At 43.3% G+C, this 14,567-nt stretch overlaps 3 protein-coding genes across 5 annotated transcripts in view; 2 read left to right on the top strand and 1 right to left on the bottom strand.

The window, feature by feature from the left end:
- Window positions 1-14,567, top strand: part of LOC106591322 (zinc finger protein 271) — a 518,091-nt gene that overhangs the window by 360,900 nt on the left and 142,624 nt on the right. The gene's annotated exons all lie outside the window — the stretch shown is intronic.
- LOC106590913 (zinc finger protein 883) overlaps window positions 1-14,567 on the bottom strand; it is a 70,962-nt gene that overhangs the window by 13,916 nt on the left and 42,479 nt on the right. For 2 of the 3 annotated variants that reach the window (XM_045708672.1, XM_045708669.1), the window contains exon 3: window positions 12,102-14,000. In XM_045708672.1, the coding sequence (XP_045564628.1) occupies window positions 12,400-14,000 (1,601 nt within the window). In that variant the 3' untranslated portion in view covers window positions 12,102-12,399. Of the gene's footprint in view, window positions 1-12,101; window positions 14,001-14,567 lie in introns of those variants that run through there. The other variant, XM_045708674.1, reaches the window with a different exon arrangement.
- LOC123730788 (uncharacterized) lies at window positions 1,711-7,873 on the top strand. The gene is made up of 3 exons (XM_045708750.1): window positions 1,711-2,476; window positions 6,587-6,713; window positions 7,097-7,873. The coding sequence occupies exons 1-3, from the start codon at window positions 2,245-2,247 to the stop codon at window positions 7,515-7,517; spliced, it is 780 nt and encodes a 259-aa protein (XP_045564706.1). The 5' UTR covers window positions 1,711-2,244; the 3' UTR covers window positions 7,518-7,873.

Here is a 14,567-nt window from a genome sequence, read left to right on the forward strand (position 1 = left end):
TAAAAACATTAATCGCAATGGTTAGCCTATGCAAATAAATAGGAATACATTTAGCCTAATTGGTAATATGCCGTGGGGGAAATTCGGGATCCTAGTCAGGCTTTTGTTTGTCAATTCCAGATTAAATATAGGTCTTCGTGTGTATCAATGCTAGGCAATTGTGGGCTAAATCAATGACAAACAGCTTAAATGTTCAGGCTTCATCATGATCTGTGATTGAAACATGCTAGGGTGTTTTCAGTTCCGTTTAGCCTAAGAATATGCCTGAGAACGCAACTGCACTTAAATGAATAGCCTAATTCAATGGGATTCTCCTGAATAGCAAATGTTTTTATCTGTTAAGCTGTTTGGTCTATATGTAGACCCATACCGAATATAACTTTATGGTATTTTGCATTAGACATAGCTTTACATCGCAGAGCATTTAATTCACTAGCTACATTTTCCTGGGATGTTCAGGCTGCGCAAGACCGTCGATAGGCTCGTAGACTGTAGAAATAGTTGTGGAGTTTAACATTGTTATAGCCTAGATCGCTTTATAAAATCTGGACCATTGCTTTTCCTATGGCAAAGCAAACAAGTCGTAGCCAATGCTTTTTGTACGTTTATTTAACAAGGCCTATATCCTCACATACCCTCTCAATTCGAACCCTGCTTTTAACCAGGCAGCCCGTCTGGTGTTCAACCTTCCCAAGTTCTCTCACGTCACCCCGCTCCTCCGCTGGCTTCCAGTTGAAGCTCGCATCCGCTATAAGACCATGGTGCTTGCCTACGGAGCTGTGAGGGGAACGGCACCTCCATACCTTCAGGCTCTGATCAGGCCCTACACCCAAACAAGGGCACTGCGTTCATCCACCTCTGGCCTGCTGGCCCCCCTACCTCTGAGGAAGCACAGTTCCCGCTCAGCCCAGTCAAAACTGTTCGCTGCTCTGGCACCCCAATGGTGGAACAAGCTCCCTCACGACGCCAGGACAGCGGAGTCAATCACCACCTTCCGGAGACACCTGAAACCCCACCTCTTTAAGGAATACCTGGGATAGGATAAAGTAATCCTTCTACCCCCCCTTAAAAGATTTAGATGCATTATTGTAAAGTGGTTGTTCCACTGGATATCATAAAGTGAATGCACCAATTTGTAAGTCGCTCTGGATAAGAGCGTCTGCTAAATGACTTAAATGTAAATGTAACCATAAGACATCTCCACATAAATGTATAGAAGGATTGCATGGTGACAGGGATTATGAAAACAAGGTCAAATCATGACATCAGTGATTTTCAGGTCAGAGAAAGATGCCTGAGATTCCGAGTTGGATGACTGTTCAAAACAAAAATCCAAGTCTGAGTTCCCAGTTGTCTAGAATGCACTGAAGTCGGAAGATCATCAATTGCTGACTTCCGAGTTGTTTTGAATGCGACACTAGAGACCTAGACTACCCCCAACAAAGAAAAGGAAAGGGGAATACCTAGTCAGTTGTACAACTGAATGCATTCAACTGAAATGTGTCTTCCGCATTTAATCCAACCCCTCTGAATCAGAGGAGGTGCGGGGGGCTGCCTTAATCGAAATCCACGTATTCATCACCCGGGGCACAATGGGCTTACTGCCTTGCTCGGGCAAAACGACAAACAAGAGTTCATCTTGTCAGTTTTGGGATTTGATCCAGCAAATTACAATTACTGGCCAAACGCTCTAACCACTAGGCTACCAAGAAGCCCTTGTGTTTCTATTGATGCGAGAAATAGGCATATAAGGTGTTGATGGTAAACTGACACGTCAACACTACGTCTGCATGACCTGTACATGTCACGTGATGTGAACGCGTCGGCAGTTTGATGTTACGGAGTCTAGTTGTTAGGTAATCGACTAGCCGGACTGTTCCCCGGACTCCCGTGTAGGGATTTCTACAATGCATGAACAAGGCAATTGAACTAGCCATTGGTGTCTGTCTTTATTACTTTATCCAATATATCATACTAAAACATGGTATCAGAAGTGGCTCGAAAACCACACGTTTGTTATTTTTGTATCTAAGTACAGTATAGGCGCAGTTACGTTCCATATGCGAACACACGCCGTTTCCTACTCACAACACTGATCAACTCGTTGTTAGCTTGCATCACTACCTACCTCGATGACTGAAGGCAAAGAAATCTCCTATTCCATCGCTATGGCAGCGAACGTTCCGCCACCAAATCCCATGGTTCTCACAGGGGACTGGAATACTAATTGGGACAATTTCAGGGATGAATTCGCTGGCGACCGGTCTACATGAGAAACCCAACCAGGTACAAGCGGCAACTCTGAGGAGTTTAATGGGCAGCGAATGCAGGCATATCTACCGGCACAATCTCACCCTCACAGCGCGACAACAGTGTGATGCAAAGGCTATATTGAATACATTGGAGAATTACTTCAAACCCGCCAGAAACGTCATTTACGAGCGGTTGGTTTTCGGAAGCTGCAAAAAGGAAGAGGGTGAGTCAGTACACAACTTTGTAACCCGTTTGAGAGAAAAATCCGCCACTTGTGAATACGGGGGATTGAAAGATGAATTGATTCGTGACAAAATAGTACTGGGAATTGCAAATGAGGATACGCGCCGGCGTCTATTGAGAGAGAGAGAGGCTTAACATTAGTAACTGCCATCGAAATGTGCCGCACTGCTGAAGTCACTGACATGAGCAATGGAAATCGAAACCCTACGCTCGTTGATACTGTTCACGCTGTTGCTAGGCAGACATTCAGACAAAACCAATCGAGGCAGAGTATTTCACCACGAACGGTGAACACAGAGAGCCCCGTAGCATGTAAATACTGTGGGAATACACACACACGTGGCAAAGAGCACTGCCCTGCCTATGGAAAACCATGCAGAGTTTGTGGAACTAATAATCACTTTGCAAAAGTGTGTCTCAAAAGAAGGGTGAGTGAGGGCAAGATTCACTGTGTTGATGATGTCACTCAATGTTCAGAGCTGAACAGTGAAAGTAACATTTACATGCATGAATCCATTGGGGCTGTACACTCAAGAGGGAAGAAATGGTTTGTGACACTACGATTACACAACAAGCAACAGCAATGTCAACTGGATTCCGGTGCTACATGCAACGTAATGAGCTACAAAGACAAAATCAGTCTGGCACCTGACACACATCTATTGCCCAGCGACACTATACTAAAGCTGTACTCAGGAGAGCTAATGAGCTCTATGGGCACCTTTGAGACCGAATGTGTTATTCGGGGACACAAACACAAGCTGGAGTTTGAGATTGTGAAAACCAGTCAACATCCTCTCCTCTCAGGCTCTACATGCGAACGCCTGGGACTGATGCAGTTCACTGTACCAAATTACCTGCACATTGTGGATCATGTCCAGCATGGACCCCTGTCCAAAGAACAACTACTCAGCAGATATGACAATGTATTCAACATGCCCGTTGAATCAGTGCCTGGGGAGGTACACTTTGAAGTGGATGAGAGCATCACTCCAGTCCAGTGTGCTCCTCGCAATGTGCCCATTGCAATGAAAGTGGCTGTGAAGGCCCAGCTGGACAAGTATGAGGCCGATGGCCACATGACATCTGTGACCGAACCAACTGACTGGATCAGCAATATGGTCATAGTGAAAAAAACAGAGAAGCTGAGGGTCTGCATCGACCCAAAGCATCTGAACCAAGCACTGAAACGATCCCACTACATCATGCCGACACTAGAGGATGTCCTCTACAAGCTTCCCAAGGCCAGGATTTTCACCTTGGTGGATGCCCGAGATGCATTCCTTCAATGCAAGTTGGACGAAGAAAGCAGCTTCATGACTACCTTCTGGACCCCCTGGGGTCGGAAACGCTGGCTCAAGCTTCCGTTTGGTGTCTCAGTGGCGCCTGAGGTATACCAACGTAAGCAGCACGAGTTACTGGCTGGGCTCAAGGGCATTGAACCTATCGCCGATGATGTCCTGATCGTAGGCTGTGGTGACACAGACGAAGAAGCAGAACGCAACCATGATGTGAAGCTCCTGGCACTGATGGAGCGCTGTCGATCAGTTAAGCTTGGTCTTGGCCTGAAGAAGCTGCAGTTCAAGGTGAAAGACGTCCACTTCCATGGCCACATTCTCTCTGCAAAAGGCCTGAAGCCGGACCCTGACAAGGCCCGAGCGATCCTCGACATGCCAAACCCGTCTGGTGCAAAAGGAGTACAGCGACTCATCGGTAGTCTGTGAGCCTCTGCGCCGGTTGCTGGACAAAGACACACCATGGCACTGGCTACCCAAGCACGAGGCCGCTGTGCAGGAGATGAAATCTCTGGCTTCATCCATGCCAGTGTTGCGCTACTACAACGTCACGAAGCCTGTCACAATCCAGAGCGACTCCAGCCAAAGGGGACTTGGATGCTGCCTTTTGCAGGAAGGCCAGCCCGTTGCGTTTGCCTCGAGAGCGCTCACCTCCACCGAACAGAACTATGCACAAATTGAGAAAGAGTGCCTCAGCATCGTCTTCTCCTGTCAGCGATTCCATCACTACTTATATGGTCGAGAGCTGGTCACCGCTGAAACTGACCACAAACCACTCATTGCCATATTCAGTAAACCTCTCGTCAACGCGCCCAAGAGGCTTCAAAGCATGCTCCTGACTCTGCAAAACTACAGCCTGAAGGTAATTTACAAGCCAGGACCAGAGATGTACATCAGCGACACACTGAGCAGGGAAACAACACAATGTACAGGCAGAGGCACTGCCTATCAGCGGCAGGCCATCTGTTCGCTACAGCAGGAACAACAAGATGTTCAACAGATCAATCAGGCAGACTACTTAAATGTCACAGATCACCGCCTAGCCCAGATCAGGCAACACACTGACAAGGACGAACACCTACAATCACTGAAGTCCATGGCTCTCGCAGGTTGGCCATACCTGAAAGAGGAGACACCTTTCACAGTGAGAGAATACTGGACCTTTCGAGATGAGATCAGCGGGCAAAATGGCGTCTTGTTCAGAGGTCAGAAGGTCATTATTCCCAAATCACTACGTCCAGAGATGCTTACCCGCATACACTCCAGTCACGTTGGAGGTGACGCATGCTACCGCCAGGCTCGTGAAACATTATACTTGCCAAACATGCAAGCAGAAATTAAAGACTTTGTCAGCAACTGTACCACATGCAACGAGTACGCTCATGAACAGCAAAAGGAAACCATGATGTCACACGTACTGCCCACAAGGGCCTGGCAAATCGTCAGCGTGGACTTATTCAGCCACAGACAAAAATACTATCTTCTCATTGTTGATCACTACTCTGACTTTTGGGAAATTCAACTGCTCCCTGACTTGTCTGCAGAGACGGTCATAAAGCGCTGCAAGGCATAGTTTGCAAGATAAGGTCAGCCTGACAAGGTAATCACGGACAATGGCCCACAATTCACTGCACAGTTCAAGCGTTTCGCCTCAGAATGGGAGTTTGACCACGTGACCTCCTCTCCAAGACACCCAAAAGCAAATGGCAAGGCAGAGTCAGCTGTCAAGATTGCAAAAAACCTGTTATGCAGGGCCGTGCGCGACAGCAACGACCCATGGAAAGCAATCTTACAGTGGAGGAACACACCCACCGAAAACATGGACAGCAGCCCAGCACAACGCCTTCTGTCCAGACGTCTGAAGACTACCATCCCCGTAGCTAACAAGCTACTTGAGCCCTGCGTCATGGTTGGCGTCACGGACAAACTGCGTCACAGAAAGCAGCTTGCTAAGTACTTCTACGACCGGACTGCTCGAGACCTACCAGAGCTGGAGGTGGGTGAAACAATAAGGATGAAACCGCTGCCGGGAGACCACACAGGACTTTGGAGGCTGGGCACGTGCCTACAGAGAGTTGCACCACGTTCTTACCTGGTGGATGTTGGTGGCTCTCTCTATCGTCGCAATCGGGTGGATCTGCACGTAGCAGAGCAGACAAACCAGAACACGCCATACACTCACCTAGATGAGCTGGATCACAGTCCAGGCCTAAGGGTAAGAGGCGCAGAATTGAGACATGAGCCAACTGAAGGTGAGGCTTCGACCCCACCAAGCTCTCCAGCTCGTGGCCCTAATCCTACCCCTGTCAGAGCCCAGAGCCCCTGTGCAAGCCACCGGACAGGCTTACTCTGTAAGCAAGAGATTGTGTTAACTTGTCCTCTGTTTATAAAAAAGAAAGGAAGATGACAACTGAAGTAAAAAGAAAATGTCATGCTTTTTCAATTGTTATGACTTGATTGTTTAGAATTTAATGTTATGCTGTTATGTTTGCACTTTCTATTGAAAAGGATGATGTTACGGAGTCTAGTTGATAGGTAATCGACTAGCCGGACTGTTCCCCGGACTCCGCGTGTAGGGTTTTGTACAATGCATGAACAAGGCTATTGAACTAGACATTGGTGTCTGTCTTTATTACTTTATCCAATATATCATACTGAAACATTTGACGCCTTTGAAACAAATTTCTCCATTGACAGTTAATTCATGGCGTTATTTTATGGTGGTAGGAAGACACTTGGTGAGAGGTATCAGTAGCTTCATGAGGCTTAATTCTGGCATGAATCACCCCCCATAGGTTCCGGTCTTTCGCTGCTGCTATCGTGGCAGCTGCCATACACTACCAGCAAAGAGCTATTTATGCAAGTCTTTGCAACGGGTGCATCAAACCTAATTCACAAGGAATTATCCGGTCGAAAAAAGAGGTAAGTATTTTTTCTAAACTAAGCTATAGCCAAATATACTGCCTTTATAACCAACCCCCTTTTGTCTATTTATATATACAATGAAATAGTTATTTCAAAATAACAGTAAACATAATCCTTTATAGCTACAATATAGCAAACGTTAGCGAACTAATGACAAGCTCATCTCTGCTGCCTGGATGCTTTCACGTTTTTCTCGTCTGGATTTCTTGCTATAAGCTAGCACATGAACAAGCAGTAGCCTACTGCAGTAGTCAGACTACACGATTTACTACAATTGTATTTTTACACTGCACAAATATTTGTGAACAGTCAGCCCTCGAATGATAGCTAACTGATGTTCGTTTATTGTAACATTGACACTGTATTTGTGCGGACTACAGGTTTGGAGGCCATAACATGCAGCACTACAGATGGGGCAAAACAATGAAATGGAGAAAATACAGAAACACAGTGCAAACGCTTATCAAAGAAGCAAAGACAAACTACTACAAAACTGAAATCCAGGACCTAAAGAAGAAAAACCCTAAGGAATTGTGGGACTACATTAACAAAGGACTGGGACAAAAGAAAACATCAGGAGGGAGAAAACAGGTCGAGGGAATTGAAGACAACGATGTGGCTTTTGTTTTTAATGTATTCTTTGCTGAAGCATGGACAAGCACCACACCTCTTGCCATCTTCCCTCTCCCCATGCCTACAAGGCAGGTTGAGCTGTGCAGCATTAACCAGATAAAGCAAGCTCTGACCAGACTGAACCCACTGAAGCATGTGGGCCTGTTGGCATTCCAGCCTGGCTACTAAAAGAGCATGCAGAAGATCACGCATACCATATTAAACCCTATAGTATACTATATTAAAACCTATAGTAGACTATATTAAACCCTATAGTAGACCCTATAGTAAACAATATTAAACCCTATAGTACCCTATAGTAGACCCTATAGTATACTATATTAAACCCTATAGTAGACCGTATAGTATACAATATTAAACCCTATAGTTTACTATATTAAACCCTATAGTAGACCGTATAGTATACAATATTAAACCCTATAGTTTACTATATTAAACCCTATCGTAGACCCTATAGTATACTATATTATACCCTATAGTATACTATATTAAACCCTATAGTAGACCCTATAGTATACTATATTAAACCCTATAATATACTATATTAAACCCTATAGTAGACCCTATAGTATACTATATTAAACCCTATATTAAACCCTATAGTATACTATACTGCTCAAAAAAATAAAGGGTACACTTAAACAACACATCCTAGATCTGAATGAAAGAAATAATCTTATTAAATACTTTTTTCTTTACATAGTTGAATGTGCTGACAACAAAATCACACAAAAATAATCAATGGAAATCCAATTTATCAACCCATGGAGGTCTGGATTTGGAGTCACACTCAAAATTAAAGTGGAAAACCACACTACAGGCTGATCCAACTTTGATGTAATGTCCTTAAAACAAGTAAAAATGAGGTTCAGTAGTGTGTGTGGCCTCCACGTGCCTGTATGACCTCCCTACAACGCCTGGGCATGCTCCTGATGAGGTGGCAGATGGTCTCCTGAGGGATCTCCTCCCAGACCTGGACTAAAGCATCCGCCAACTCCTGGACAGTCTGTGGTGCAACGTGGCGTTGGTGGATGGAGCGAGACATGATGTCCCAGATGTGCTCAATTGGATTCAGGTCTGGGGAACGGGCGGGCCAGTCCATAGCATCAATGCCTTCCTCTTGCAGGAACTGCTGACACACTCCAGCCACATGAGGTCTAGCATTGTCTTGCATTAGGAGGAACCCAGGGCCAACCGCACCAGCATATGGTCTCACAAGGGGTCTGAGGATCTCATCTCGGTACCTAATGGCAGTCAGGCTACCTCTGGCGAGCACATGGAGGGCTGTGCGGCCCCCCAAAGAAATGCCACCCCACACCATGACTGACCCACCGCCAAACCGGTCATGCTGGAGGATGTTGCAGGCAGCAGAACGTTCTCCACGGCGTTTCCAGACTCTGTCACGTCTGTCACGTGCTCAGTGTGAACCTGCTTTCATCTGTGAAGAGCACAGGGCGCCAGTGGCGAATTTGCCAATCTTGGTGTTTTCTGGCAAATGCCAAACGTCCTGCATGGTGTTGGGCTGTAAGCACAACCCCCACCTGTGGACGTCGGGCCCTCATACCACCCTCATGGAGTCTGTTTCTGACCGTTTGAGCAGACAGATGCACATTTGTGGCCTGCTGGAGGTCATTTTGCAGGGCTCTGGCAGTGCTCCTTCTGCTCCTCCTTGCACAAAGGCGGAGGTAGCGGTCCTGCTGCTGGGTTGTTGCCCTCCTACGGCCTCCTCCACGTCTCCTGATGTACTGGCCTGTCTCCTGGTAGCGCCTCCATGCTCTGGACACTACGCTGACAGACACAGCAAACCTTCTTGCCACAGCTCCACTACCTGAGCCACCTGAGCCACTCCACTACCTGAGCCACTTGCCACAGCTGCACTACCTGAGCCACTTGTGTGGGTTGTAGACTCCGTCTCATGCTACCACTAGAGTGAAAGCACCGCCAGCATTCAAAAGTGACCAAAACATCAGCCAGGAAGCATAGGAACTGAGAAGTTGTCTGTGGTCCCCACCTGCCGAACCACTCCTTTATTGGGGGTGTCTTGCTAATTACCTATAATTTCCACCTGTTGTCTATTCCATTTGCACAACAGCATGTGAAATTTATTGTCAATCAGTGTTGCTTCCTAAGTGGACAGTTTGATTTCACAGAAGTGTGATTGACTTGGAGTTACATTGTGTTGTTTAAGTGTTCCCTTTATTTTTTTGAGCAGTGTATATTAAACCCTATAGTATACATTATTACACCCTATAATATACTATATTAAACCCTATAGTAGACTATATTAAACCCTATAGTAGACCCTATAGTATACTATATTAAACCCTATAGTAGACCGTATAGTATACAATATTAAACCCTATAGTATACTATATTAAACCCTATAGTAGACCCTATAGTATACTATATTAAACCCTCTAGTAGACTATATTAAACCCTATAGTAGACCCTATAGTATACAATATTAAACCCTATAGTAGACCCTATAATAGACCCTGTAGTAGACTATATTAAACCCCATAGTAGACCCTATAGTAGACTATATTAAACCCTATAGTAGACTATATTAAACCCTATAGTAGACCCTATATTAAGCCCTATAGTAGACCGTATACTATATTAAACCCTACAGTAGACCCTATAGTATTCGATATTAAACCCTATAGTAGACCGTATACAATATTAAACCCTATAGTATACTATATTAAACCCTATAGTATACTATATTAAACCCTATAGTAGACCCTATAGTATTCTATATTAAACCCTATAGTAGACCGTATAGTATACAATATTAAACCCTATAGTATACTATATTAAACCCTATAGTAGACCCTATAGTATACAATATCAAACCCTATAGTAGACCCTATAGTATACTATATTAAACCCTATAGTATACTATATTAAACCCTATAGTAGACTATATTAAACCCTATAGTAGACCCTATAGTAGACTATATTAAACCCCATAGTAGACCCTATAGTAGACTATATTAAACCCTATAGTAGACCCTATATTAAGCCCTATAGTAGACCGTATAATATATTAAACCCTATAGTAGACCGTATAGTATATAATATTAAACCCTATAGTAGACCCTATAGTTTACTATATTAAACCCTATAGTAGACCCTATAGTATACTATATTAAACCCTATAGTATACTATATTAAACCCTATAATATACTATATTAAACCCTATAGTAGACTATATTAAACCCTATAGTAGACCCTATAGTATACTATATTAAACCCTATAGTAGACCCTATAGTAGACCCTATATTAAGCCCTATAGTAGACCGTATACTATATTAAACCCTATAGTAGACCCTATAGTATACTATATTAAACCCTATAGTATACTATATTAAACCCTATAGTAGACCCTATAGTATACTATATTAAACCCTATAATATACTATATTAAACCCTATATTAAACCCTATAGTATACTATATTAAACCCTATAATATACTATATTAAACCCTATAGTAGACTATATTAAACCCTATATTAAACCCTATAGTAGACCCTATAGTATACTATATTAAACCCTATAGTATACTATATTAAACCCTATAGTAGACCCTATAGTATACTATATTAAACCCTATAGTAGACCCTATAGTATACTATATTAAACCCTATAGTAGACCCTATAGTATACTATATTAAACCCTATAGTAGACCCTATAGTATACTATATTAAACCCTATAGTAGACCCTATAGTATACAATATTAAACCATATAGTATACTATAGTAGACCCTATAGTATACTATATTAAACCCTATAGTAGACCATATTAAACCCTATAATATACTATATTAAACCCTATAGTATATTATATTAAACCCTATAGTATACCCTATATTTAATAATAAAAAGTAACAAAATAGAAAGACTTCTTTCTTCTGTGCTGCCGACAACACAGCTTTTCAAGACAATTTCCTTGATGATTACAATCGTTATTACATTTCAAATGCAAGTGCATTATGGAACTTTGAGTCCCAGGCAGTCTCATCTTGTGTTCAGGTCTTCTGGTGTTCAGAGTGCATCCAAAATTAGGGGGGGTTGAATTTCACATCATACTGGACATCCTCATCTTCTTTCAGGGGTTGAGGAGGTTGGACAGTGGAGTACAGAGGCACTTCCTGGTTGATGGAGCAAGAGAGGTGGGCATTGGCGTGGTCAACGTCGCCATGTTTGTCTGTGCCGCGGTTTGGGCCATGGCCATGCCTGAGACGTTGTCATAAACTGGACTGAGACTCCCTGGAGAGGAGAAAAGACAGACAATATAAGCATACCTTGGGACTATTTCATTGGTTCCATTGTGCCAGTCAAGATTAATCGAGCACTGATGAAAAGATCTGAAAGATAACAAATACATTTTGACCTCAACTCACCTGTCCATTCCCTGCTGTGCTCCTTGTCAGATTTGGAGGCTTTCTTCATGTTTTTTACACAAATAAATGAATCCGTCATTGAATAACAATCAAAATGATACATTTAAAGATACGTCTTATAAAGATGGTCACCTGAACCACATGAAGCCAGAGAGACAGAGGATGAGAACCACAACTACAATTCCTATAGCTGCATTGTTCTGTATGTACCCATCAGCTGCAGTAAAACCTGGTAAAGGGTTTTACAATAAATATGTCTAGATCTTTTTGGAGAACTTATTCTAGAAGAGGCCTCTGGTCCATATAAAAAAACAACATATAAATGAAGTGAGAAGCAGATGTGGTGGAGCAGATAATGGATTTAATTTATTGATCTACTAAATACATGAATACACACCTAGTATTGTTGAAACATTATTCTATTATTATTTAAAGGATAATAGGAGTTAATGAAATAAGATACAGCTCTGAACAACCCCACCCCACACACACAGCACTCCTACTCCAAGACGCTTGATACATATGGATCCAGAGCTGCATATTATGCTACACAGGTTACCATGGTAATCAGACTTAGTAAACTGTTAGAGAATGGGAGACGGATAACTCTTTACAATATGTTTTCTATTGAAATGTTATTTAGGAATCTGGAACCGGTGCCAGAGAGGAGGGAGATGAAGGATGACATGTTTGTGCTTTCTGGTGTTTTTTCAGTGACCCTGAATGAGCAAAGCTATTTCCACATAGACAGGAGTAAGGTTTCTCTCCAGTGTGTGTGAGCTGGTGTGTAGTCAGGTATCCTGAACGATTGAAGCTCTTCCCACACTGATCACAGCTATAAGATTTCTCTCCTGTGTGTATGCGTTGGTGTGTAGTCAGGGCTCCTGATTGACTGAAGCTCTTCCCACACTGATCACAGCTATAAGGTTTCTCTCCTGTATGTATGCGTTGGTGTTTAATCAGGTGATCTGATGTCCTGAAACTCTTCCCACACTGATCACAGCTATAAGGCTTCTCTCCTGTGTGTATGCGTTGGTGTGTAGTCAGGTGTACTGATTGATTGAAGCTCTTCCCACACTGATCACAGCTATAAGGCTTCTCTCCTGTGTGTATGCGCTGGTGTGCTGTTAGGTCTCCTGATTGACTGAAACTCTTCCCACACTGATCACAGCTATAAGGCTTCTCTCCTGTGTGTATGCGTTTGTGTTTAGTCAGGTGTCCTGAGTGATTGAAGCTCTTCCCACACTGATCACAGCTATAAGGCTTCTCTCCTGTGTGTATGCGTTTGTGTTTAGTCAGGTTTCCTGAGTGATTGAAGCTCTTCCCACACTGATCACAGCTATAAGGCTTCTCTCCTGTGTGTATGCATTGGTGTACAATCAGTTGTCCTAATTGAATGAAACTTTTCCCACACTGATCACAGTTATATGGCTTCTCTCCTGTGTGTATGCGTTGGTGTGTAGTCAGGTTCCCTGAACGATTGAAGCTCTTCCCACACTGATCACAGCTATAAGGCTTCTCTCCTGTGTGTATGCGTTGGTGTGTAGTCAGGGCTCCTGATTGACTGAAGCTCTTCCCACACTGATCACAGCTATAAGGCTTCTCCCCTGTGTGTATGCGCTGGTGTGCAGTTAGGTCTCCTGATTGATTAAAGCTCTTCCCACACTGATCACAGCTATAAGGCTTCTCTCCATTGTGTATGCGTTGGTGTACAGTCAGGGCGTAATCTCGAGTAAAACTCTTCCCACACTGATCACAGCTATAAGGTTTCTTTCCATTGTGTATGCGTTGGTGTCTAGTCAGGGCTCCTGATTGATTGAAGCTCCTCCCACACTGATCACAGCTGTAAGGCTTCTGTCCTGTGTGTTTGTGTGTAGTCTGGGCCCCTGATTGTTTGAAGCATTTCTCACAATCAAAGTAGGGGTAAGGCCTCTCCCCTGTATGAATTCTCTGAGATTTTAAAGTTTTAGATGCAGCGAAACTCTTCCCAGACTGAGAGCAGTGGAACGGTTTCTCTCCGGTGTGAATTTGCTCATGAATAGTCAAGTCTTGTTCAGCAAAACTCTTCCCACAGTCAGAGCAGCAGTGGTGAGGTTTCTTCCCTATACCTCTATGCTGGTGTTTCTTGAAGTGTTCTGATCTGGAGAGACTCTTCTCTTTCTTGTCAGCATCATGATGTTGTTGAGGCTCCCCAGATGATAAGCCCCTCCCACTAAGAGAGCAACGATTAGGGATGTCCCCTGTGAAACAAAGACATTGAATAGTTAGGTTTTACAAATATGGGTCTTCCCATGAAATGAAATCAGGCTACATGATGGGACTTTGATAAATACTGAAAATTGACAATCAAAATAAACGTTCTACCACAGCGACTATGTTAACTTTTTGAAGCAGTATAAAGTTTGTATGGGAAAACTATTTCTAAGCTGCATATTTTCAGTTTTTCCTGAACTCACTGCACTCGGTCAAAAGAAGTTAGCTGGCGCTGCTTGTGTTAGCACATGCACAGATTAAATACACTTCTATAACTCTGATTAAAGTGTTTACATGTCCTAATCATTCTAAAGATTGCTCAGAAAACCACGTGATTTTAAAGGCGTATCCTTACTTCGGTTATGACCTTACACCAATTAAGATCAGCAGAGTAAGATGTTTACATGACTAATGTCATACTCGGCCAACTGCCATAACTAGTTTAATGTCAAATGAGTGTGCATGTAAAGCCCTAGTTATTTGGTTACTTTGACAGTCATTTCTGAATATGATTTATTTCATTTAATTAGTGATTAATTTACATCTGTCCCTCA

Source organism: Salmo salar, chromosome ssa02 (genome assembly GCF_905237065.1).
Source record: "Salmo salar chromosome ssa02, Ssal_v3.1, whole genome shotgun sequence".
Taxonomy (NCBI): Eukaryota; Metazoa; Chordata; class Actinopteri; order Salmoniformes; family Salmonidae; genus Salmo; species Salmo salar.